Source organism: Lolium rigidum, chromosome 6, assembly GCF_022539505.1.
Source record: "Lolium rigidum isolate FL_2022 chromosome 6, APGP_CSIRO_Lrig_0.1, whole genome shotgun sequence".
Taxonomy (NCBI): Eukaryota; Viridiplantae; Streptophyta; class Magnoliopsida; order Poales; family Poaceae; genus Lolium; species Lolium rigidum.
In genome coordinates, this window is record NC_061513.1 from 346,533,889 (window position 1) to 346,558,360 (window position 24,472).

At 45.5% G+C, this 24,472-nt stretch overlaps 2 protein-coding genes across 2 annotated transcripts; one reads left to right on the forward strand and one right to left on the reverse strand.

Annotated features, from left to right (window-relative positions):
- Nucleotides 1-14,378: 14,378 nt before the first annotated feature.
- Nucleotides 14,379-15,014, forward strand: LOC124664924. The gene has a single exon (XM_047202339.1). It carries the CDS (start codon nucleotides 14,379-14,381, stop codon nucleotides 15,012-15,014), a length of 636 nt encoding a protein of 211 aa, XP_047058295.1.
- A 2,662-nt stretch (nucleotides 15,015-17,676) lies between these two features.
- On the reverse strand, nucleotides 17,677-21,846 carry LOC124660556 (monoacylglycerol lipase). The gene is made up of 7 exons (XM_047198376.1): nucleotides 21,395-21,846; nucleotides 20,065-20,103; nucleotides 19,885-19,955; nucleotides 19,224-19,288; nucleotides 19,044-19,133; nucleotides 18,726-18,818; nucleotides 17,677-18,386 (listed from the first exon to the last, which is right to left on the reverse strand). The coding sequence occupies exons 1-7, from the start codon at nucleotides 21,775-21,777 to the stop codon at nucleotides 17,970-17,972; spliced, it is 1,158 nt and encodes a 385-aa protein (XP_047054332.1). The 5' UTR covers nucleotides 21,778-21,846; the 3' UTR covers nucleotides 17,677-17,969.
- Between the last annotated feature and the right edge of the window lie 2,626 nt (nucleotides 21,847-24,472).

Here is a 24,472-nt window from a genome sequence, read left to right on the forward strand (position 1 = left end):
TCCGATTGTCATGTGGTTGCATGAAATCTATGCCTGTGTCGTTACCTTTTGGGCTGAAGTTACTGGTGTCCCTTTTGATGCTAAAACCAATTAGTCATTTTGCGTTGGTTTTGAATCATTTGCCTACTAATCAGTGTCATGTCTCTATTATCTAGTGGTTTCTTAGTACTCAGTTGTTATTAATCCATTCATCTTATGCCCCATGTCCCAATTCCTTCAATAAGAATGGACTTCACTATTTATTTCTAGCTGACTTCTTAATAATCAATATTTCATGGTGTTCTACCCTTTGTTATAGCTGACGTTGAAAAGAGGCATATGTTATTCTTTGTTCATTTCCAAGCTGCATATGTTAAATGGTTGCATCATCTTTAGCTTCTTGTTCTCTTGCTGGCTGGGCCAAAGGAGCCGGAGAGGAGAGTTTTGACTAGCCAACTTATTATTGAAATATTATTTTATAATTGATTTTCGACAGGGATATGATTGTCCTGAAAATTCTTGCACCTCTCCTTTCACCCTGAACAGGGCCTTCACCTCTCTAGGAGTTGTGTTTTTGGTACTGCTTGCATTACCTCTTCAGCCTGCAGTCTGCACCTTTGTAGTCTGTACGTTATGTGCTTGGGAGAATGTGGATGTGATTTTTGACAACACATCGTGCTTGGTAGAATTTGTGATCCTCATGGTAGTCATTTTTGTAGAAACTTGTGCTTGTTGCAATAGATCTTTTTGTTGATGCCATCCTATTTGGTTTTCTCCTCCGTCTGAACTTTGTTATTGGAGTTTAACCTGTTGCCTGCAGTAGTACAGGTTTAACACATGCTGTAGGCCATTGCCTCCAGTACACGTTAACACATCCTTTTATTTTTTGTGGCATATCAAACATTGTTGCTTTTTCATCTACTTTTTGCTCAGCATTTTTTCAAGATGCGTTTCTTACTGGCACTTATTATTAGCAGACTTGGCACTATATATGTATTTCTGTAGCTTCCTCACTAGTAACAGTGGGCAATCTTCCCTTGTGCTTCCAAGCATTCTTCCCACTTCCAGTCCTTCTAATCTCATCCTTGGCAGAGATGCAACGGAATGTAAGTTGAGAAGCTCCAAGACTCCAGCTAGATAATCTAGATTATAGTCTCCATGGTAAGAACTATGTCCTTCCAGTCAATTCTTTGATTACCAAACCTGAGTAGTTATGCCGCTGGCAAAAGAGATGGTTTAGTTCAGCATATGTTTCACTTGGCAGTTTACTAAAAGAAATGAGAACACTTTCAGATTTTCTAAGGAAGTCCATCCGTGGCTGTAAATTAGTTCTCTGTGAGAAGGTGGTGCCAGATGATATTTTTGTTGATCACCTGTGAGCCTTTTATATTTCTATTTGGTGAAAAGTGTGTCAACATCATGTACGGTCAGATTTGCATGTAGCAAAAGAATAACTCCAGCAGCAAAATAAACATCCCCCGCAGCAATTCACTCACAGAATAAAAGAAATAGGCTGAGCTCGTCGGACAGACCACCGGAGACCTTGCCGGAGAGCGTGTAGCAAAAAAATGTGCTATTGTAGCAAAAAGAATATCGTCGGAGACATCGACAGGAAACTCGCCAGAGAACTCACCAGAGACCTCGCCGGAGATCCCGTAGCAAACATATTGTGTAATTTTAGCTAAACAACAAAATTGTTGTAGCAAAAATAGTAATCCTGGGTTGCAAATACACATAACGAAGATCTCGTCGGAGACGGCGCTGGAAAGCTTGTAGCAAAACATTTATAATGCTTTAGCAACATTGCAGAACAGTTGTAGAAAAAAAAAGCATCTCCAGCCTGGGCGAGTAGCAACGCCCAACGCCATCGGCAGCAAACTCGACCCACGACAGTAGCAAAACTAGTCAGTATTTGCAGCATCGCCGCCATTCCTTTGTACCACCGGAGGTTGCCGCTTGTAGCAACCTAAATTTCGGGTTCGTAGCAAAAACGAAAACCTGTGTCGATCACGAGCAGAAGGACTAGGGAGGATATGGACCACGAGAAGGCCGCCCTCTTCGAGCAGCATGGTGGCTGCCTCTCTCCTTGTCGTGGCTGCGTGGTAGAGCGCCTCGACGAGACGGGCGATGGGGGCTACGCGACAGAGCGTCTCGGCGAGATGGACGATGACGACTGCGTGGAGGGGACGCTTTGGCGAGACGGGCGGCAGGGGCTGCGCGGCGGAGCGCCTCGGCGACACGGACAACGACGGCTACGCGGCGGGGCGCCTCGGCGACACGGGCGGCGGTACCTGTAACCTGTAGCTCTTAGAAGCGCGGCAATATGCCATGTCGCCGGTTGAGGAGGAAGGCCAGGGGCGGCCTGCGTCGGCAGAGGAGCATGTCAATTAGGGCCGGCCCGTCCGTGGAGGAGCCGGCGGCGCAACGGCGACATAGAATGATCGAGGGCGACGAGCTCGCAATAGAGACGAGAATGAGTGGATGAGAAACGCCCCCTTTCATCGTCGCGTGGGACGCGCGTCGCACGTAGAAGCCGGAGGTTGCAACTCGCGCGTGCTCCGGAGGATTGCAATCATTTTCCTAGTGAAACTACGCTTGTGTCAATTCTCTTTCAGAACGAAGGAGGGCAGTTGTGTACACTGTACACTGGCGTAGCTATGTAGGGCCGCACTGGGCCACAGCCCACAGCCCGTCCAGGTTTTTGGCAGAAAAAAGAATAAACTTCTATGCATAACAGGCCCAGCCCAGCAGAACGTTCTAGCTTTGCTCGTTATGGTGCCTCCCATAGTCCCATGGCTGCCAAGCGCCTCTGCTCGCTAGTCGCTAGGGTTAGAAATTAAGGGCAGCGGGGGAGGCGAGCGGGAAGGCACAGCAGCGGCGCCGCCGCAGCCCGCAGGCACGGTTACACGGGCACGGGGCACCTGTCGGCGGTGCGGCCCGGAGGTCCATCGATCGCCGACCAGCAACCCATTTGAGACATACTCATCCAGAGGAGTAATTTCCTTTCTTTCCTAAATCCCCACTCCAAATCGCTTGTTAGCATTTTGTCAATTTGATAGCATGGATCGGATTGTTCACTGAAATTGTTTTTGATTTTACAAATAGAAGCAGCCATGGGTTTGACTGTAATAAGATGAAGGACGATTATCATGCCAATAATATGTTAGTCAACATAGAGGCTGATTTTTTGTGTGCATTTTTCTAGCTTGGCCCGCCCATGAATTTCTTTGTAGCTCCGCCACTTTCCATGTCTCTGCTTTCTTGAACTGGGAAATTGAGTTTTTTTTTTTAAAAAAAAATCTAGGACTCTTGGGATCTTCTCTGTACTTACCAGATAGCAATCTACCTGCATTATGTCTCTATTCCTTGTAGTGAAGAATTGAGTTTACCGTTTCATTTTGGTCATCTTTTTTCTGAGAGATTATCTAGTGGCCTTCTTAATAACCAACATTTGGCAATCTACTTGTGTTTCCTGTATATTTGTTTTGCTCTTGCTATTGATCAAAGTTGACTTGCTAGTTGCACCTGAATTCTATAAATGCTCAGATTCTACTTGTTTACTTAGTTTAGGTGTCTTTTTTAGACTGAACATTTTTGTATTTCAATAACGAAGGAGCACATCACGATCTTTGGTTACAAGATTGCCATATGTCTTAGTGCTCTCGCACCGGTATAGCGCCGTGCGCCGGAACACTATTGTATAAATTTTATGTACAGTTTGTAAAATAATGATTAACTAGTCAACTGTTAATGAAAAAATGTTCATAATTATGAAATGTAATTGTTCATATATGCCAAAAAAATTGTGTATAAAATAATTCCTTTCAAAGAACTTTTGAAAAATTTTTTTGATAAAAAAACATATTGCATGACTATCTGGATCCGTTTGTACGCACCTTGCACTAAATTCAGCTTCTTTTTATTGTAGCAGAGAAGGTGTTTTAGCCAAGACAGAGAGCTAGAATCAAGTGTGCTGCCTGCTCCGCCCTCCGCACCGCACCTCGTCACCAGAGCGCGTCTTCTCCATTCCTGGGATGGAATCCCATCAGGCAACCATGCCCAAGGCCGCAAGAGCAACAGCGACTCGCCGGGGCAGCCTCCCGGAAGAGATCGTCGTCTGGGAGATCCTCGTCCGCCTCCCCGCTAAACCCCTCCTCCGCTGCCGCGCCGTCTGCCGCGCCTGGCGCCGCGTCACCTCCGCCCGCGATTTCCTCCTCGCCCACCACGGCCACCAGCCCAGCCTCCCCGTTTTCTCCGGCCACAACCCGTGGATCCGTGGCGTCCACTACCACAACATCCTCGCCTTCGACCCGCGGGCCGCCACCGACGGCGACCGGCTCCACGCCGTCGCGCAGCTCGACGACGTCTTCTACCCGCAGGCCTCCTGCGACGGCCTGCTCCTTCTCTACAAGTTGGGCTCCATCGCCTCTAGATCCCGCCTCTCCATCTGCAACCCAGCCACGCGTCAGCATGCTCTCCTCCCCGGGCTACCGTGGAACTTCAGCACCATGGGGATGTACCCACACCGTCCCACCGGCGAGTACAGGCTCTTGCTGCAGCGGGAGAGGTGCGAGGTACCAGATCAAACTGGCTGCTACGTCTTCACATTGGGATCCAGCCAGCCGCCGAGATACATCGGATGGCCGGAGATGGCGTCGTGGCTCTTCAATGTACCTGTCCGGGCGCGGGATTGCCTTCATTGGTACCCCGTGTATTATCCCAAGAGCGGTGGCAACCCGTATGACCCCGATTTGGGAATCAAATTCATGGTGTTCGACACCATAGCCGAGTCTTTCCGGGAGATGCATCTACCAGTCGTTTCCAACTACTCATACATCTTCGACATGGGTGGCACCCTCGGCGTCTACACCCGTGACCATTCCACTCAAGTTGTTGATATACGGGTGCTGCAGAACTACGAAAGCGAGGTTTGGGACTTGAAGTACCGAATCAAGCTGCCGGTTGCAGAAATCAAGAGGTGGGTTGAAGACTCTGATGATAACTATAACTACAGGGATTCGGACGTTATCTCGGTGGATGGTGGCGTGCTCCTGCTAGTCACGGTTTCTGAGTGGCTGTTTCACGTTGATAGCGATGGAAAATTGGTTAGCAGCTTCTATCGTGGCCGCGACGGCCTCTGTATGCATGGATGCCGGCTCAAGCATAGTCTTGTTCAGCATACCTTCTTCCCGGCTCTACAAGGTTATGCTGTGAATGCTTCACCATTCATCTGACATGTTGAGTGAGTCCTACTTCTTGACGGCCTAGCTGGTATCCTTTTGGGCTGCAATATATAAATTGGATGAATTTTGAACCTACCGTCTTCATCTTTTTGTGTTCATGTATCTAAAAGTTACGGGCTCTGAATATTATGTGGTTGCATGAAAACTATAGGCAATATTTTACGTAAGGTTGCAAGTGGTGCGGGATGACCCGCCACGCCGCTAGGCCGCCCCGCAAAAAACGCCCGTGCGGCGCCGCTGGGCCGACCGCGTCGATAGTAGCGGGATAGAGCGGTCACGCCGCTCGGCCCGCTAGCAGCCCGCAGTACCGCATTAGCCCGCAACCATCAGTTAGCGCACACTCCGTCTCTCCCCCGGCCCTCGTTGACCACCGCCTCCACACTGCCGCCGTCGCCGCCACACGGGAGATGCCCCGGCCTCCTCTTCCGACTCACCCCCATCTCGGAGGACCCGCTCGCAGTTCTTGATGGTGGGGTTGATGGCGGCGCCCCCGCCATCTCCAAATCCGGACTGCCCTGCTGGAATCGTCGACGGAGAAGTTCTTCCTCCACCGTCAACTTCCGCCGGCGTTTCGTCGCTATCAACTTCCGCAAGCTCTACATCGTCGTGTGCCCTATTCTCTCCTCCAAGAACAAAGGATCCCTGGCATCTGTAGAAATCACTGCCCAAGATCATCTCCAAGGTATGTCACTCGAGATCCTCCCCTGTTGTCTGTGTTCTTGTTTCATGAACCATGGGATCTGTGACGTGAGTATTGACTGGTACAACTACACCACTCTTTTCATTTAATATCTTCTTTAGCGGAATTATTCAGTCTGATACAAAAACAAGACGAGATGAGAAAGAAGCCAAGGATTCAACTACCTGTGCAAGGCTCTGGCCGGCACATTAACCCTGACTATGGTAAACTGGTGAAGTTATTAAACCTGGCTGACAGTTTGCTGATCGAGAAAATTTAGTGTACTGTGTGTATGATCCTCTGTAATATGCACGCACGTTATGATTCTAGTAAGAGTTCAAGGAGTTTATCATCGAGCGAATTCACCATGCTGTGGATACATTCCCCTCAGCCGTCTATATTTATGCTTATAACATTTGAAATATTTCATCGGTTAGCTTAGAACAAATAAAAACGTCTCTCTTATTCTTCGCAAAAGTAAAGATGCTTTGATTTGGCTGTTGTGATTAGGACAAGGGATATGTTAATCAAACCCATATTAACATTACTGTGTGTCTCACTCGGGTATGCCAAAATTTTGGGGTTGACATGAGAACTTGGCTTATAACTTTTGTCCATTTCTTGACTGTTCAGGATATAACTTTCGTCCATTTTGGGGTTTCTTCTGCATATTTGAGCACGATACATGCAGTAGATTAGCTTGTATAGATGAGTGTCTGCTTTTTTTTAGTTTTACTTCAACGAGTGTCAGCGGCTTTCAGTGACGCTGTCAGTGTATAGAGGAGTTCTGTCCATCTGTGAACATTTCTTTTTGTCAAATAAATTCACTTGTGAACTTAAAGCTGTTCAGACATTTCTTTCGTCAGTTAAATTGACTGAATGGTTATGCTTTTTATGTGTTTCTGTATTCCTCTGTTTAGCGTATGCATATTATATTCAGCTCCTTCCTCCACCTCTTGATGCTCCTCCATCGCCAAGTGCAGCCGGAGTTTCGTCGCCGGCAACTTCCGCAAGACCTACATCCTCGCTGCAGCCTAGTCTCTCCGCCCAAAACAAACGATCTTTGCTATCTGTAGAAATCGCTGCAGCTACAAATGATCCAAACCAAGGTATGCTGCTCCCCAATAACATTCTGTATGAAATATTTCTGGTACTAGTAATAACATAGTAGTTGGCTCGCTGGGATTATAATGGCGACTCCGCTTACTGTTAGCTGCATGCTACGTTTCAAGTTGAGGTAAAAAGACGGCTCATTGATCAACTCCACGATTGGCTGAAACAAACGTGATGCTGTAGTGGTTTCTAGGACTGTGACATGTTGGTTATCTTTCTATGATTGGTTACACATGTTACACATGTTAGGCATGATCGTTTTTGTATTTGTCAAGTAACAGGGTGCTACTTGTGTTGTGATCTTTCAGAAACTTCACATCATCAACATGAAAGACCTGCAAAAGCCCTGCCAGTGAAAGTTGTAGCTGCACCTACAAATGGAAAATCCCGAGATCCAAGCCAAGGTACATGCATGGTTCTTTATTTTCTAGTACCATTTACATGCAGCCATTGTTTCACTTGCTGTCTAGTTGATAGCATTAATTTGCAATCTTAGGTGATTCTTGACTTCATATTTTATTTCTGCTCACAGATCAACGAAAAAGACCTGCAAAAGCACTGCCAAAGAAGAGGGTGAAGACACCTGTGGTACTGCCTGTAGTGGGATCTCCAGGGGTTAATCTCATTTTATCTCAAGGATCGCCAAGGACAATAGGTGTAAAACGGTCCTCGCCACTACCATCACAGTTTTCTGGTGTGTTCACATGTCCTCTCGATACATTTTTCTTTTTCTTGAGCTGGATGCTTGCATTCATGCTTGTTATATGCATGGCGCATATACTCCTATATTATGTATTTGTTAGTTGCTCTGTTTGGTAATGGCAAGTTTAGGAAGTTTCCAACTTAATGCATGACATTGTTAGGACGAACTTGCTGCTGAAATAATCTTCCTTATTTTCTGATATACATATATAAGGGTCTGGCTACACCGAGATCGACCTGGATCTGATTTAACTTATTTGCTGAAATAACCATCCTCATTTGCTGAAAGAACGCACGGTACTTCTGATCAGTTCAGCTAGCTCCTCTAAGCACACAGTCACGGACTGGCTTCTGAGTTCGGATCGGTAGCAGTAGCTAGCTAGCTGCTCTAAGCAGCTTTCGATTGAGATGCTCTGTACCGCGCGTGTGTCATGCGGGATCATGCGGGATGGTGTGGTTTGCCGCTGTGTCCCGCACTGCTTCAGCGGAACGATGCGACGTCCCGCGAACATCCGCAGAGCATGTGCTGTCCCGCTTCGCTCTCTAGCGGCCAGCCGCAACCCGCCCCGCTTGCAACCTGAATTTTACGGTGTCCCCATTTTCTATCCTTTGTTGTTGCTCACGATGAAAAGAATCCGATTTTCTTCTTTGTTGACTCGCAAGCTGCATCTGGTCAAATGGTTGCGTCATAGTCAATTGATTATTGAAATGTTCTGTTATGATTGAGTTTTGAATAGGAATATTATCATCCTGCACTCTGGCACTCTTCCTTTTTACCCTCAACTAGTTGAATGCCCGTGCTTCGCCACGGCTCAGTAAACTGATCCAACTAAAAAAATTAATTGTAAAACACAAAATTTATGCTTAATTAGTTATGCGTTAAATATGTGAAATGCCATATACAACTCATTTTGGTTGTATGATTGGTTACTACAGAAAAAATAACATCAAACTTCCCTGGAGCCTATATAGCACAAATATCAGTGCGGTTGCTACGGGTTCATTTTCTATTATGTGGATGAATCTGGCGTGAGATGAGGCTGACTCCATCTAAGCCAAACGATCTGAAAGTTGTTGTTGATGACCAGCTTGGGGAGGACGATGGCGCTCAGCTTGTTGCAATGCCGCCTCTTCTTAGACGCCGAGTGTGAGTTGGTACTACGCGTCCGCTTGCGCGGGGGGGGGGGGGGGGCAAGCGGCACGACGCAATTTTTTTTTGGTTTTGCATTGTTTCAATATAAACATAATTTACATAGGGAATAAAGGAAAATAAAAAATATAATACTAAAAGGTGCATGCAACGCCTGCTACCCTAGCCTACTCCTCGTCATCGTCGAGCACCACAAATTCGGGTATATGTCACATAACCTTTAGAAGCACGTGTCAAATAACCTTTACAAACAAACTGATTTACACATGAATTATTTGGAGCTTCCGTTCGCTGGCATTGTTGCCAAGCTTCCAAACAACTCGATTGGGCAGCACAACACCGGCACCTCCAGCCAGCTTCCCTATCCCCATTATTTTTTTTCATAAAAACACGTTTTATGCAAAGTTGGAACTTGTCAATTTTAGAGAAATTTCGCCTGGCAACAATCTCTGCTCACTTTCTCGAGTCCTTTGTTACCAACCCGCCATTGAGCAACCAGATGGTGCTCCTCACACTCATTGACCCTGTCAATCTATGTCAAATATCGAAAAAAGAAGATACACATGAACTCTCTAGACTTAATAGGTTACATGAGTTTTTGCTTTAAAATAGAGATAAATTTTATTACGTGAATTTTCTTTGTAATAAGATAGTTTGTTAAGGTTTAAAAAAAGATAGTTTGTTAAGAGGACGGATTTGTTCAGTAGAGACAAGGATATTTAACCTTCAGTCCTTCACTGTGTACAAATTAACATATATTCTTCATCGGAGATATTACAAAATATTAAGTGCATGATAGTTAGAACACCCTATAAACATCCGATTTAAATGTAAATGCTTCCTTTGAGCATACACAAACGCACGGGCATTCTGTTTCGTACCGGATCAAAGAGAATCCTCTGTACTTTAGAGCAAAGTATTAAACCTATGGCAACAAAGAACCCCAGAATGCTTACCAACACAAAAGGATGGTCATCTAAAAAAAAGAGCACAAGGACGACACCACACCATGATTGATCATCTCCATCTCTGTGCATTAGAGACACCACTGCACCATCATGCATTACACCTATAGTATCAGATTGAGCGGAAGAGTGATGAAGAGGGGAAACATGTAGAACAATATCCCTGTCTCTTGATCATATGCATGTTCGAGCCACCTTCAAAACCATGTCCAACTCCATGTATTGTCACACCGGTAATCCATCGTTTGGCATCCATGCTTGTGGAGAATAGTACCACGCCATCATCCGACCGAAGGTTGACGGAAGGCGAGACAACTACAAAAGTTCAGATTTGTGGACACCCAAGAAAGCGAAGCTTCCTCCGGTACGCTGCGCATGCGAGCCCGAGCCTCCGATTGTTCTTGGACAAACATCCTTGGAGTGACTGCTCATACTCTAGTGTGTTCCCATGGAGGCCTCCGCCAGCACGGGAGAGGACAACGTAGGCTGACAGAGTGACAGGCACCACCCAGCACAAATAGCTTTCAGTCTGCATTGGAGTCTTGGAGAGCATGGCCTTGAACCCTTGACCGTGGCTGTGCTAGTTTTACCTCCGGCCGCCTTCTTCACGGGCTGAACGCTGGAGCGTGCAGGAAAATTTCAGGGAGCAAGAACTCACCGCATATGAGAGCCAAAACATTTCCCACGACCTCGCTTCGGTTCCCCAACGACCATGGTGAGACTGTCAGATGCAAACAACAAGAAGCGAAGTAGGTGATGTGTGCATTCCTCAGTCACCGTTACTTCCACCCATCTTTGGACTCTGATCAGCCCCAAATACCTTGCGAAACACATAGGTATTGGTCTAGAAAAAAAGGTATTTGTCTAGAACCTGACCAGAACGGAAACGCCTGCGCCCAACGCTCAAGTCTCGACATCGTCCCAGCCACCTTCGACTCTTCTCCTCTCTCCAAGTCATGTTGCCGACTTGCCGCAAACCTGTCCCCTGCTGCGCCGCCTCACCGGAGCATGTCGTGGTACATACTTGCACTCGAGCGAGCGGAGCATGCCTCTTGCTCGAGCATCTTGTAGTACGGTATGCTAATGACTACTGCTTTGTCTGCCGCGCTGGCTAGCGCACCCACACTGCGAAGGAGAGTAGTCCAAGACCGACCTCATGGGCACCAGCGATCGTCGGCACGCAAGCGCAACGAAGCCCAGGCAGCGGCTGGGAGGGTTTCATAGGCACAGACGATTTGCGATTGAGACGGTGGGTTTGGGCAGCTGTGCAGAAAGATGTAGAGAGAGTTTTTTTTTTTGAAACAAAGATACAGAGAGAGTTTGTTAAGCGGATTTCTTTAGAATCAGATTGAGTTTGTTAGATGCCAAGTCGTGTGAGATAAGTCTTCCTTATATCTCTCCCGCTGAGGTTAGTTTGCAACAGAAATAAAACACTCCGGGGGAGATGAGCGGATTATGGTATGCGGTTGGGATTACAAAGAGGTGAGAGCGTTTTTAGGAGAGGATTGGAGGGAGTGCGGGGTGGCATGTTTGTAATTTTTGGACGTGGGGGGTATTATTGTCCATCCTGAAAATGTGACACCAGGCATTCACCAGTTTGCTCTTAATAGTAGAGATACGGCCCTTCATCTCTAGGAGTTGTGTTTTTGGTGCTGCTTGCATTGCCTTCTTGGACTGCACCTCTGTGCTAGGTTATGTGCCTTGGGAAAGTGGATGTGATTTTTGACAACCATCATGAGCTTGATAGAATTTGTTGCTTTGCTAACAACTTGTTGCTCAACAGTTTTTGGAGATGATTTTTTTTTTACTAGACTTGTTGCCAACGGACTTTGCACTATGGATGTACTTCTGCAGTTTCCTCAACTGGGAGCAATTTTAGATTGTGCTTACTTATAATCTTCTCACTCCCAATCTACCTAATCTTTTTTTTTCCTTGCTAGATAGTATGCAAATAAACGTAGATTGACAAGCTCCAACTAGATAAGAGTTATCTAGTCGCCATGGTAAGAATTATCTCCCTAATTTAAAAAAGGCTGCTAGAAAATCTCAGTAGATTGGCAAACTTGTTGTATGTTTCAATTTTGAAAAATGATAATTGAGCACACTCCTTTTTGTGTTGAATTGTTACTTTGCTAAGAAAGTTCATTCGTGATTGTAAATTAGAACTCTCTGAGAAGGTGCCGAATGCTAGGCTTTTCAAATTTTCTCCCAGACAAAAGAGTGCAAACTAATAGCCTGAATTTCTAACTTTAATGATATGGTCATTTTGTGTTATTATAAATACATCTCATTCAAAGTAGTTGTATATTTTTTCAGGAGAAAGCTTTGTCAGAAGACTAAACCCAGGCCATTTGAGAGTTTGTGTCATCTAGCATAGATCGAATTTGCAAAGCCCATTTTGTCATTTTTATTCTGTTTGAAAAATGTGCTAACATCTGTTCCATGTCTCTGTTTTCCTAAACTAGTGAATAACTTTTTGTTTTTTCTATCTAGGCCTCGAGGGCTCTTTGCATATTTTTCTACTCCCTCCGTTCAGTAATATAAGACCTTATAGTTAGCAATTTACCTGCCTTATTGCCGCTATTTCTTGAAGTAAGAATTGACTTTAACTTTCATGTAGGTCTTCTTTTTCTGCGAAATTATCTAGTGTCATTGTTAATGATCAATATTTAGCAATCTAAAGGTGTTTCCTGTTTGTTTGTTTCGTTCTTGCTATTGATGGAAGTTGAGTTGCAGGTTGTACCTAATTTATTGCTCGGATCGCTACTTGCGCGAGGTTCTGTTTCTCTCCAATATCAGTTGCATCTGGTTAGTATTTTTTTTTTGGCGAAAGAATTGCATCTGGTTAGTTATGGAGATTAAGCTCACCACTAAGCAAGACTCCACTCTAGTAGTTATACTTCCTTGCAATCAGTTATATTTTTTCTACCTAGGAAAAAAGCTTTTCTTACTATCAAGCCAGAGCCAGCAATGATCTGTTAAACGGAAGGTCCTCTGCGTGCTTCCATGCCTTTCTGTTGCTTTGTATGGAATTATCTCATCATTTCACCTCAGCAGCAAACCGTCTTAATGAGGGGAGTTCTCCATGGAATTGGTTCATGGTCATGCTACATACAAATGCTCAGGTCTCACATTTTGTTCGTGGTGAGACAATGTGGTTGTTGCCGATGAGCTGTGTTCGTTTTCATCGCCAGTTTGGCCGCCTTTTTTTTTTTCCTTCGATTGCCAGTTTCATTTCCTAACCCTAAAGTAAATTTGGGTGGCAATACAGTTGTGAAGCGACCCACTCTAATATACCGTGTGTACTAATTATGTTCCACTGAAAGGTAACTGACCATTCCTTACTGTATATGTATTACTGCCATTGCAGAGCTCAGCTGCTCAAACTAATGCTACTCGGCAGCTTACTCTCTGTACCATTTTGGAGTGCCTGGTTACATAAATTTTATACACGATAGATGCTTCTTTATGCCAATGCATCAGACTATTAATGTATTCCAATATGTCTGGGATCAGAAACCGGCGACTGAAAAGTGTCGTCGTCGTCTGGAACGCATTGTTGTGCTCTTTTTTGATGCATCCTTCAGTTATAGCATAGTTGAGCTGGGTTGCCTCAGACTATCAAGACTGAGAACCGAGCAACTGGAACTGCACTAACCACTGGACCGCTAACGACGAGTATCAGCACGTGCGCGTCTTGTGAAAAATTGCTCTGGCTGCAATTTGGTTTAGCTGTATTTTTCCTAAGTTGAACACATTATTTCATTTCAGTAACGAGCAAGTGTTAGCGACAGTTAGTATCAGCTATCAGCTATCAGGTATAGTTTGTTCAGGTTGTTGTACATGATCATGATCCGTTGTACGAGTATAAGGATCAGATCATCGCCTCCTCTACTTTGGATTGATAGAGAAAGCATCTACTACTTTGAATTGGTGATGAACTCCGATAAGCAAATCTTAGCGTGTGGAGTGATAGAGCAAGGACCACAAATGCGACGATAGCCAGATGGATGGCTCCGCCGCCGGCCGACTCGTAATCCGACAGCTGTGGCGTAACAAGTTAGATTAAGGTAGCTAGACAACGTCACAACCGGCCTCAACTTTTTCATCTCTTCTCTTGCTGGCAATCAGTGAAGCAATCACCCATATATGTAGCTGAATCAATCATGAGTCCAGGAGTGCACAGCAATATAAGGAAGAAAATGACTCTGAAGCCCACTCATCAGTAGTCACTATCTTGTAATTGTCATGGGTAGTGCACGTACGTGTTCTTCCAACTCACACATTCACACGTGTTACACTACAGCATGTCGTTTGCTGCACACAACTACCACTCCAATATAAAACAAAACAACCAACCTACCTACCTAACCAGCAGTTGTATCAGTCCATCAGGCCAAACACGTACGTACGTACGTACGTACGTCGTTAGCTTAGGTATCGTTTGTTGCACTCAACTATAATAACCAACCTACCTACTCAGCGTAAAAATGGGAGTTCTGGTAGCATAGCTAGCCAAAGTTGTCGTTCCAGGGCGCGGCGACGGAATGGAGATCAGTGGCGAGGCGCGGCAAGGGTGGGTCGCAACCGCGGCGCCCGAGCAGTGTCGAGGAGCCGTGGAGGCCGTGCCACGGGGACGGGGGGCTGCGGCTGCGGCGCCGCTCGAACAGTGGCGAGGCGCCGTGGAGGCGGCGCTGCCGGGCACGCCGGCGGGCGCAGCGTGGGCGCACGTCGCCAGCTTCTTCTCCGCGCACCGCTACCTGCCCGGCATCGACGTGTGCGAGCGCGTGGCGGACGGCGCCGGCACCGCGGAGGACGACGACGGCCACCACCAGCTGATCATCCCCGGCTGCGTCCGGCACGTGGCCTCGCGCGCGACGGGCATGTGGGCGCGCGAGCAGCTGCTGGAGGCGGACCACGCGGCGCGGCGCCTCCGCTACGCCGTCGTCGCCAGCAACATGGGGTTCGGCCGCTACGTGGCCACGCTCCGCGTCCTGGACGGCGGCGACCGCGACGCTGACGGCGGCGGGTGCAGGATCTCGTGGGCGTTCGAGTGCGACGCCTTGCAGGGCGAGGGGTGGAGCGAGGCGGCGCTCGTGGCGCGCCTTGGCGCCAGTGTCCAGGGCATGGCTGAGCGGGTGCAGCGGCTGGTCGCACGGCCGGTAGCCGCCGTCGGCGCCTGATGTTGCCGATGGCGATCGAGGTTTCTGCTCGTCCGTGCACTCGTGCAGGATGATCTACCTACCTACTCCCCCAGGATGATCTACCTACCTACTCCGTACTTAATAATTCCGTAATATAGATTAGCTGAAAAACTTTGACTTGTCATGTCTGGACTCGTTTTTTTAGCTCTGTTTGGCTGCACATGCGAGTTCACGATACGGACCGACACCACGGAGTAGCGCCGAGCGTGTTTGCGTCTCTCGGTTCAGTCCGGCACATGGCGGGAAGTAGAGTACACGATTCGTTGAATGAACGAAGTAAAAAGAGTGTGGAGCCGCCTCCATGTTTCTTCATGTTGTGAGTCATAACCAGAGGTTTTTAGTGATCTATAGCACATTCAGGCGATCTACGAAAACTATTTCTTGCAACTTAGAGCAAGTGTTATTCGTAGTTGGGGATGTTAGAGATAAATAATCAAGCCACCATCAAAGAACACACCACCAAATATCAATAACAGGTGGTTCCCATATTTCAGGGTGAGCATAATTCATGTTCCTTCAATTCATCATACGTGTTAGATGGTCACAGACATGACTATCTATTTATTACTTCACGGAATTGTATTGGGACTACCGATGGTACTCATGTGATAGCAAGGATGTCCAAAGCACTATCTTCAACATCCTGGGGAAGAAAGTAGTCAGAATGTCCTAGCTGCCGTGGACTTTGATCTAAGGTTCACATATGTGCTTGCTGGTTGGGGGGTTGAGCTTATGATGCAAGTATGCTGACTGACAGCTTGACCAGATCTCATGGGTTGTAAATCCCTGATGGTAAGTTCTAGCTAGGAGATGTTGGATATATATGCATGCTGACATGGATTCTATCACCCTTCAGGAGAACAGGGTATCACCTCAACGAGTTTAGTGCAGGCAACATACCACATAATGCGAAAGAGTTATTCAATCTAAGACACTCAAGGCTTAGAGTCACCATTGAGAGGGCTTTTGCTTCTTTGAAGAATAGGTTTAATTAAGGTTCTTGACCAGAAACCTTTCCAACTTACTACACTCTAGTCAAGATGGTTCTTACTTGCTGCATTATTCACAACTAGATCTTAGGTTGGGGCGAGGATAAGTACTTCCAAGTACCTGTTGTGCTTGATGAAGTTGAGACCGGCCATGGCGTGGAGGCGGATGATAATGAAGCCTGGAAGAACAAGAGTCTCGAGTGGGAAAACGCAATGTGGGAGGCCAGAGGGCCTACCACCATGTGAGAAGAAAAAGAAGATGAAGAAGAAACTCCCCCTTGATACCCCTTTGCGGAACTTCCCTTTTGATGCCCCTCTGATGAACTACCCTTTGATTACCGTCGTACTGTAATGTTAACCCCCCCCCCCCATTGTAAGTAGCGAGGACTGTATTTATGAACTACCATTCATAGTAGCTAGGAATTTTGCTTATGACCTGTCATTCGTAATACCTAGGGACTCTTCTTATGTACTGTTGTACTGGTTAGGATGAACTGACGAATTGGTAGCTTCTTTATGTGTGATGGTATTGATAGTATGCTAAGGTCACCAGTTTAGATAAGAGGTGACCACAACGCTTGTCTGGATGGTACCAAACATGCGACATCACATCTCCAACTTGATTTGGGCCTGGTTACATGCAACCAAACACTTCGCGCTTTTTGGCCCGATCGATGCATCATGAGTAACCAAACAACACGTCAATTGTGGCGCGTGACTCATTTCAAACAGGCTAAGGACCCTAGAGCCTATCCTCATTGAGCCCCAAATCAACTGATGCTACCAAACGTGCCTCTAATGACAAAGCACGTGTCCCCAAAGGCTTCGCCAAGGCTTTCTACAAGTCATGTTGGGAGATCATTAAGTCGGAGATTATGAATGTTGTCCAAAACGTTCACTCTCTTCTCAGTGGCAACTTCAATTGGCTCAACTCCTCCAACATTGCTTTGATCCTGAAGAATGATGGTGCCGGGAAAGATGCACGATTTTTGGCCAATTAGCCTCATTCATGCTATTTCTATTATCATTGCCAAAATCATGGCATCTAGACTTGCTTCCCATATGAACTCCCTCGTATCAAATGCCCAAAATGCTTTCGTCAAGAAAATATCACACAACTTCATGTATTTCCAAAATCTTGCGAGGAAGTTTCACCAATCCAAAACACCATGCCTTTTACTCAAACTTGATATAAGAAAATCCTTTGACTCGGTTAGATGAGATTATCTTACGGACCTCCTCCAACACTCAACATTGACTTGGAACTGTCCAACGTCCCCAGCTTCCACTTGGCTGCTGACGACAAACCTTCTAGGACAGCTACCAGTACCGGCCAGGACCTGGCTTCTTTTTCAGAGGATGCGGACAGTACCGGCCAGGACCTGGCTTCTTTTTCAGAGGATGCGGACAGGGGTGGTTATAATATGTGCACCTTGGTTCATAGAATAATCATATGAACATGTCCAATCATGCATAATCCACGGCTCGCCATTGTTGACTCTCAAAAACTGCCTAACGGTCCCTGCCAACAACCACTTGGCACATGCTGGTCCAAGACAACTACCTGCCAGGATATGGGCAGCTGCTTGTTTTCGTTTTAAAGGTTTGCAGCTGTCAGGATAATTGGTGCGTAAAGCTTAGCAGAATCCAGGTTTGCAGGCCAGCAGTACGCGTTCTTCTTTTTTTGCCCCTTTATTTATCATCATAGATAGAGTTTTATACAAAGCATAAATCACTAACTTTTCCATTTCATTGGCCTGCAACGGCAGCATGTGAGATGAGGATCACAACATCCAACAGCAGATCAATCTCAGAAAATACCATCATGCATCAAGAATGAGATCAAAGCCATCATGCCATGAGCCCACGACTGCAATCCCATGGCCGTGATCTGAGTAATCACCACATGATTTTATCTTCACCCTCATCTTCAGAAAACTAATCTTTACACAGATTGCAGCGCGAGCGTTCGGTCCATCCACTCGATGATGTCCGCTGCGATCTCATCGCGCTCGGGCTCGAAGAGCAGGTCGTGGAGGAACCCCTCGTACAGCCTCATGTCCTTGTGCCTGGACGCGGCCTCGTTGTAGAGGTCCTGAGACGCCAACGGATCTGTCACGCGGTCCGCAGTCCCGTGCAGGACCATGAACGGGACCGTGACTTTCTTCAGGTTGTGCAGCAGGAAGGAGGAAATGCGCAGTATCTCATGGCCTGTCCGGACCCTGATCGGCCCGGTGTACACCAGCGGGTCGGAGTATTTCGCTAGCAGTGCAGCAGGGTCGCGAGAGACAGGGATGCCCCGCTTGTTGGCTCCCTTGAATTGGAACTTCGGTGCTATCAGAGAGAATATTGGTGCCACAGCCTGCATCGTGTCAATTCAGAAAGGTCTCAGAAGTTATGCAAATAAATAGAGCCAAAATTTGAAGCTTTCAATCTGAAGATGAAATCAAAAGCAGAGATTCTACAATAGCTTCAGAAATCAGAAGTGTCAGATCAATCATTCAACTAGAAAATCTGATGGGAGTATTTCCAAATAAGTTCTGATGAAATAGGAAAGCAACATATGGAGATTTTAATCAATCAATTTTTAAAAGTATATGCATGTCATCCATCCACGCTTCATGATTCAAGAAATGAGCAGCATGTTGATTCTGAGAATGCTCATACAACAGATATACTTGGACAAGAATAGGTATATTACCCCAACTATTGGATGCGCTGGTTTTACACGCACAGCTGGTGAAGTCAGGATGATCCCTTCCAGTCTGGCTCTAATATGAGCATACAGCGATGCCTGAAAAGGGACAGCTAGTGATGAGCTTACGGGAGAGAGGAAAATTAAGCGTTTTAAATGAGCATCGTCAGCCAAACCATTCCAACCAGGCTATTTTGTTAATGCTTTGCACCATTCTCCGCCCGGCAGGGTATCCATTGTTCACAGGGCCCAGAGGAGTAGGGTCAGTGTCTAAATCTGGCCTAAATATTGAAGAGAAAAAGGGTTTAATTTGACGAGCTGTACCTTTAACACAACAGCTCCACCAGTGGAGTGACCGAGCAGAAAACAAGGGACCCCTGGAGCCTCCAGCATAATTTTTTCGAGAAGTACTTCCTGCTCAGAGGAAATCATATTATTACATTGCTCCTATCAAAAAATAAAATCAGTAACAGCATCTAGTAGTAGGCAGAGACAGAGACTTACCATGTCTTCTATAACATAATCTAGTGAAGGCACATAACCGTGCAGACCATCGCTGCCACCGTGGCCTGTTATCCATAGGCTTAAGTCAGCCTGCTAAAAAACCAACGCAAAATCTAATGGCATGCTCACAGGATAACTGAGATTGAGAACTGTGGATATTTTTTCTCTCAAGTGTTGTTTGATCCATCAGTAAAATTTGCAAGGTAAGAATCCACAACTCTGAGGATGAATATCATAAGTAGCCTTAGCAGCATGTGTTATATTTTACCTCTGTATGTCGGGTTATATTTTACCTCCGTATGTCATTATTGAAAAGAAAATATTTGATTCCAAATATTGTTATACCAATACTGCTACCAGACAGCTAACGCTTTGTTACTTTGATGTACACATAATCCACTGAACAAATTAACAGTTGGTTCTCAATAGTTTCCAAGTCTTCTAGCAAACACCAAACAATTAATGATTACCACTTTGTTTGATTTTAGTGTTTCAAGAAATAATTATGGCAGATCTACCAACAAGCCTATAAATTGATCAGTGCATTCTGATTTTGTTTCTAAATATAACACTAAACTTCCACCAAACCAACCATACTTAATATTTCCTTTAAAATAGCAGAAGTAGACATGTTCAGAAAACCAAAAGTAGGGCTCCTTACCTATCCAATCCATTGCATATACTCCAAACCCACATGCTGTCAGCTGCTCGGCAAAATGCAAATATCTTCCACTGAGACAAGATTAAGATGTACTTAATTACGAGGAAGTGGAGAATATAGAATTATATATACATCACCATGTTTAGGTGGGAGGGGTATGAAACAATAGGATTTCCTTACCTGTGCTCATTGAGCCCATGTACGATTAGCAAAATGCCCCTACAGTGAAAGAAGAAAATAATCAATACAAAATTAACAGGTAAGGAACCGGATAATTGTGCCACTGCAAGTAAAGAAGGGTTCAATTCGATGCTCTGGACTTCTCATTTCTTATAGAGGTGATTGAAAGAGAACCATACTCTTCAGAAGGTTGCCACACAGGTAGAGTCATCAAATCAAATTTGTTAGCGGAATTAGGGGTGGCTGGTTACCTAAACTAGCAGTGGTTGTTTGACTATAGTGTCATCCGAATTGAGAATAGAGTTCATAGTCAGCTCAAGCAACTAATTATGCTCGAGCAACTACATACTGGGCCATGTGAAGAATAATCTGACACCTCGGTTGAACAACTAGGATCAGTCATTCAAGAATAAAAAAAACCCTTGTCCACTTTCTTGACAGCTAAGGTTTCCTAAGTCACATTGAGCCAGTACGTTAAGGTTATTCATTGACAGCCCGAGGGATAAGAATGGAACAACAGTTGGGAGATAAGGACTAGCTTATATTCTCCTAATCCGTTGCACTTTACTTGTTCCCGCTTTCCTGTATTCCTAAGTTGCTTCACACTATCACAAAACAGAAATTGCACAAAGCTATCATCAATTTAGTCAACTGATTCACGTTGGGAAGGACAGAAGGACAAGCAGTCCTGCGACCTATAACTTCATTGTATTCTAGACAGGGATAATGAGTATAGTGAATGCGGAGAACAATGGAGCTGTGAAAAAACTTAAATGTACCCAACGTGCACGGCACGTCTCTTTATGTGTACTGAGCAGAGTCTGTAAAACATCAGGTATCCAGTAAAGGCAAACTCTTAGCGCGTGATCGAAACCGCAGCTAGTATTCTGATGGATTAGTGTCTAAAATGTTCACCGAATCGTCTGAACAGGCGCACAAAATTGGAGCTTTAACTGAAAATCAATACCCTTTGGCATCAGAGAAGACCCCCAAAAGCTGCAAGCGAACCATTCAACACGCAAAACCCGCAAATAGACGAACGAAGTTTCCAATGGATCAGCACCCGGTTACCAAAATCCAAAATTGCGAAAATACAACGTGATTGACTGATTCAACGAAAGAACAGATCACGCAAAAATGCGCCCTTTCTCGGGAAAAAATCAGTTTTCTCGGTAAACAAGTCCAAAATACGACCACGACAGCGAAATCAACAGAAACCACCAAAAAGAAACCACCGATTTCCCCAGCGACCGAAACGGCCACGGTCCACGGAACGGAAGGCCAATTTTGATCGTGGACGAAGAAAAAAAAACTTCAGGGCCTCTCTTACCTCATCTCGGCGGCGGCGGCCGGCTTCCAGACGCGGCAGAAGAGCGCGTTCCTCCGGGCCCCGGCGATGACGAAGGTGCCGCACGTCCTCCCTTCCGCGTCGTCGTCCTCGACCATGGGCACCTCCTCCGCGAGGGCCCGGCGCCGGCGCACGTCCTCCTCCTCGGCGGCCCTGCGGCGGGTCCTGGCCTTGCCGAGGCGGGGCTCGGCGGCGTCGGGGCTGCGGCGGCGGCGGCTGACGAGGAGGAGGAGCCAGAGGAAGAGCGAGTGGAGCGCGACGGCGAGGCGGAGCAGCGCGCGGCGGGACAGCACGGAGCGGAAGACCGGCACGATCCGGCTCGTGGCGCCCGACGTCATCATCATCTCCTCGCCGCCCATCTCCATCGCCCTTCTCCTCCTCTCCTCTTCTCCTCGTTCTCTGCTGGTTTTTGTGTTGTCTTTTTTACTTTTTCTTGGCGTTTTAGGCGGCCGCGGACTTCGTGGGCCGTCCCGCGTATTTATAGCCAAGGAGATTTAGACGGCCGAGAGCGCGGTGTGTTTGTTGCTTCCTTCCCGGAAATCTGTATGCATATTGCCCATGTAGGAGTAGTAGTTTTTAATTCTTACTCTTTTAAATTCGTTTTAACTCAGCTGCAACGGCCGGTCGTGGTCCCACATGTCACAGCTACATCTGTTCGCTTTGTTTTGTTTTGAAGACTTCTTTTTACATGGTCATTAGGAGGAAACTTGGTAGAATTATGCGATTGTGCCACGTTGCCGGGGAGGCGAGAGCTCATACGAGGTCGGCGGAGCTCGTCATATGGCGGTTCAGAAGTTCGGGAGGGGTCGGATGAGCAACACTTGTCGACCTTGCGAGTGGGGTGACAGGGCTGAAGAGTGGCTGGCCCTGAACTCCCATGGTTGCAGCAAAGGAAAATCATTGACAATGGACAGAAGCTCGATCAAGCAACATCAAAGGCAACACCGCTTGTAAAACTCTTTCATCTACTGTGCATTCATGACATGGCTCGAGAAAGAAGCCTTGGCTAACTCTGAGCCAGTAGTCATGGTAACACGAGGGGACGCGATACACAAGGGGTCTAGTTCTTTTGAAAAGAATTTTCTTGATGAAGAAGAGAGGGGAGATGATGATCATGCAGGGTGGATCTCCTGCTAAAAGGTGTGAATAGCACACATTTGTAAAAAAAATCATGTCGATAGATTTAGTGTTCATTGCATTGCTAGGATTAAGAAATTAAACTGACGTAAAAGATGAGAGGAATGGGGTGGAACAACGACAAAACACTATACAATTCATGAGACACTAGAGGAGAATAAATTAGATTTTTTTGGCCTTATTAGAGATGGATCGATCTAATTTTTCTTCACCCTTTCTCAATGATTTATCAGGAGGGTTAGACTATATGTGGTATTGTCAGGCCCTCCATTGGGTGTTCTAGAGGAATTTTGGTAGGTTTACATGGAACGATGTCAATCCGTAGAGTGGAGACTGGACATTCACGCGTTAACCTTTTTGTCAAGGTTTTGAGTGAATCCTAGTAGGCATCTATGGGGCGGTCCAAGATGCACTCACACCAGATTGTGTAGCCGAGCTAGTTAGAATTTTCCATTCGGATAGTAACTATGTTGTTAGGAGACTTCAGTATCATTAGAAGATAACAAGAAGAAAATAATGATAGCTTTAGTGAGCATTGTTTCTTTCTTTTTAATGTGATCACTCAGAGTTTTGATCTAAGAGAGATTGCTCTTTCCTATCGACAATTTACTTGGGCTAGCAGAAGAGAGGTTCCTACCTACCAGAAGCTAGATCGTGTTTTTATGGGAACATAAAATTCCTCATGTACATACCTTCTTTGACTCGAAGGGGTTAGACCATACACAATTACTTATCGATTCAAGTGATCTGCTCACCTTGGTAATAAGAACCACTTTATTGTTGAGCTATCTTGGATGCACCAAGATGGCTTCTATAATATGATAAAGAATGAATGGGAAGTTATTCAATCTTGAAAATCACATGCCGAAAGATGGAAAAATAACATTAGACATCTAAAATAGTTTTACAAGGGTGGAATTTTATTTTAGTGCAATCTATGAAAAGGAGAAAGAGAAGCATATCGTTTTAATGGGTTAACTTGATTTAAAAGCTAAAACATCATCTCTTAGGTAGCCGTAAGGGCAGAAAAAGGACAAACTTATGTTAGCTTAACTAAATTGCGGTGTGATGAAGAGACCAAATGGGCTCAACGCGGCAAAGTTAAACACGCTCAAGAAGGATGAAATCCACCTAATTGCTAATGGAAACGTAAAAAGAAACTGATCTTTCAGCTTGAAAAGAGATGAGGGGACTATAGTTGATCAAGAAAACTTAAAAATGTTTAGCTCCGAGTAATACAAAAAAAATTGGAGCACCAAAACCAAATGATTCCAACATAAGAGAAGAAGTCACTCATGATATACCTAAGTTTCCGTAGAGAAAAGAGATGAGTATGTGAATGAAACATGACTTAGCGAAAGTCAGAAATATGTAATTAATTTTAGGTTTCGTTGAAAAATTGTCCGATTTAAAAATATTTTTTTACAAAAGTGATATTTTTTTCTTTGGTAGGCTAAGGAGGTTGAGGGTGACTATAGAAGCATTTTTGTATGTGAAGTAGGCAATCTACCTATTAAATATTTAGGCATACCTATTAATTATTGAAAATTGCTTAATAAAGAAAGGAAGACAGTTAAGGACCACTTTAAACGAAAGCTTGTGTCATGGTTAGGAAAAATGCTCTGATATTATGATAATCAATTCTTCTCTTACTAGTATACCAATGTTCATTCTGTCTTTTTTTGACATTCCAAAAGGGATATGCAACAGATGAGACTTCTATAGGTGACTAATACGCGTGAAGCACACGTCCGTTGGGAACCCCAAGAGGAAGGTGTGATGCGTACAGCAGCAAGTTTTCCCTCAGTAAGAAACCAAGGTTATCGAACCAGTAGGAGTCAAGAAGCACGTGAAGGTTGATGGTGGCGGAGTGTAGTGCGGTGCAACACCAGGGATTCCGGCGCCAACGTGGAACCTGCACAA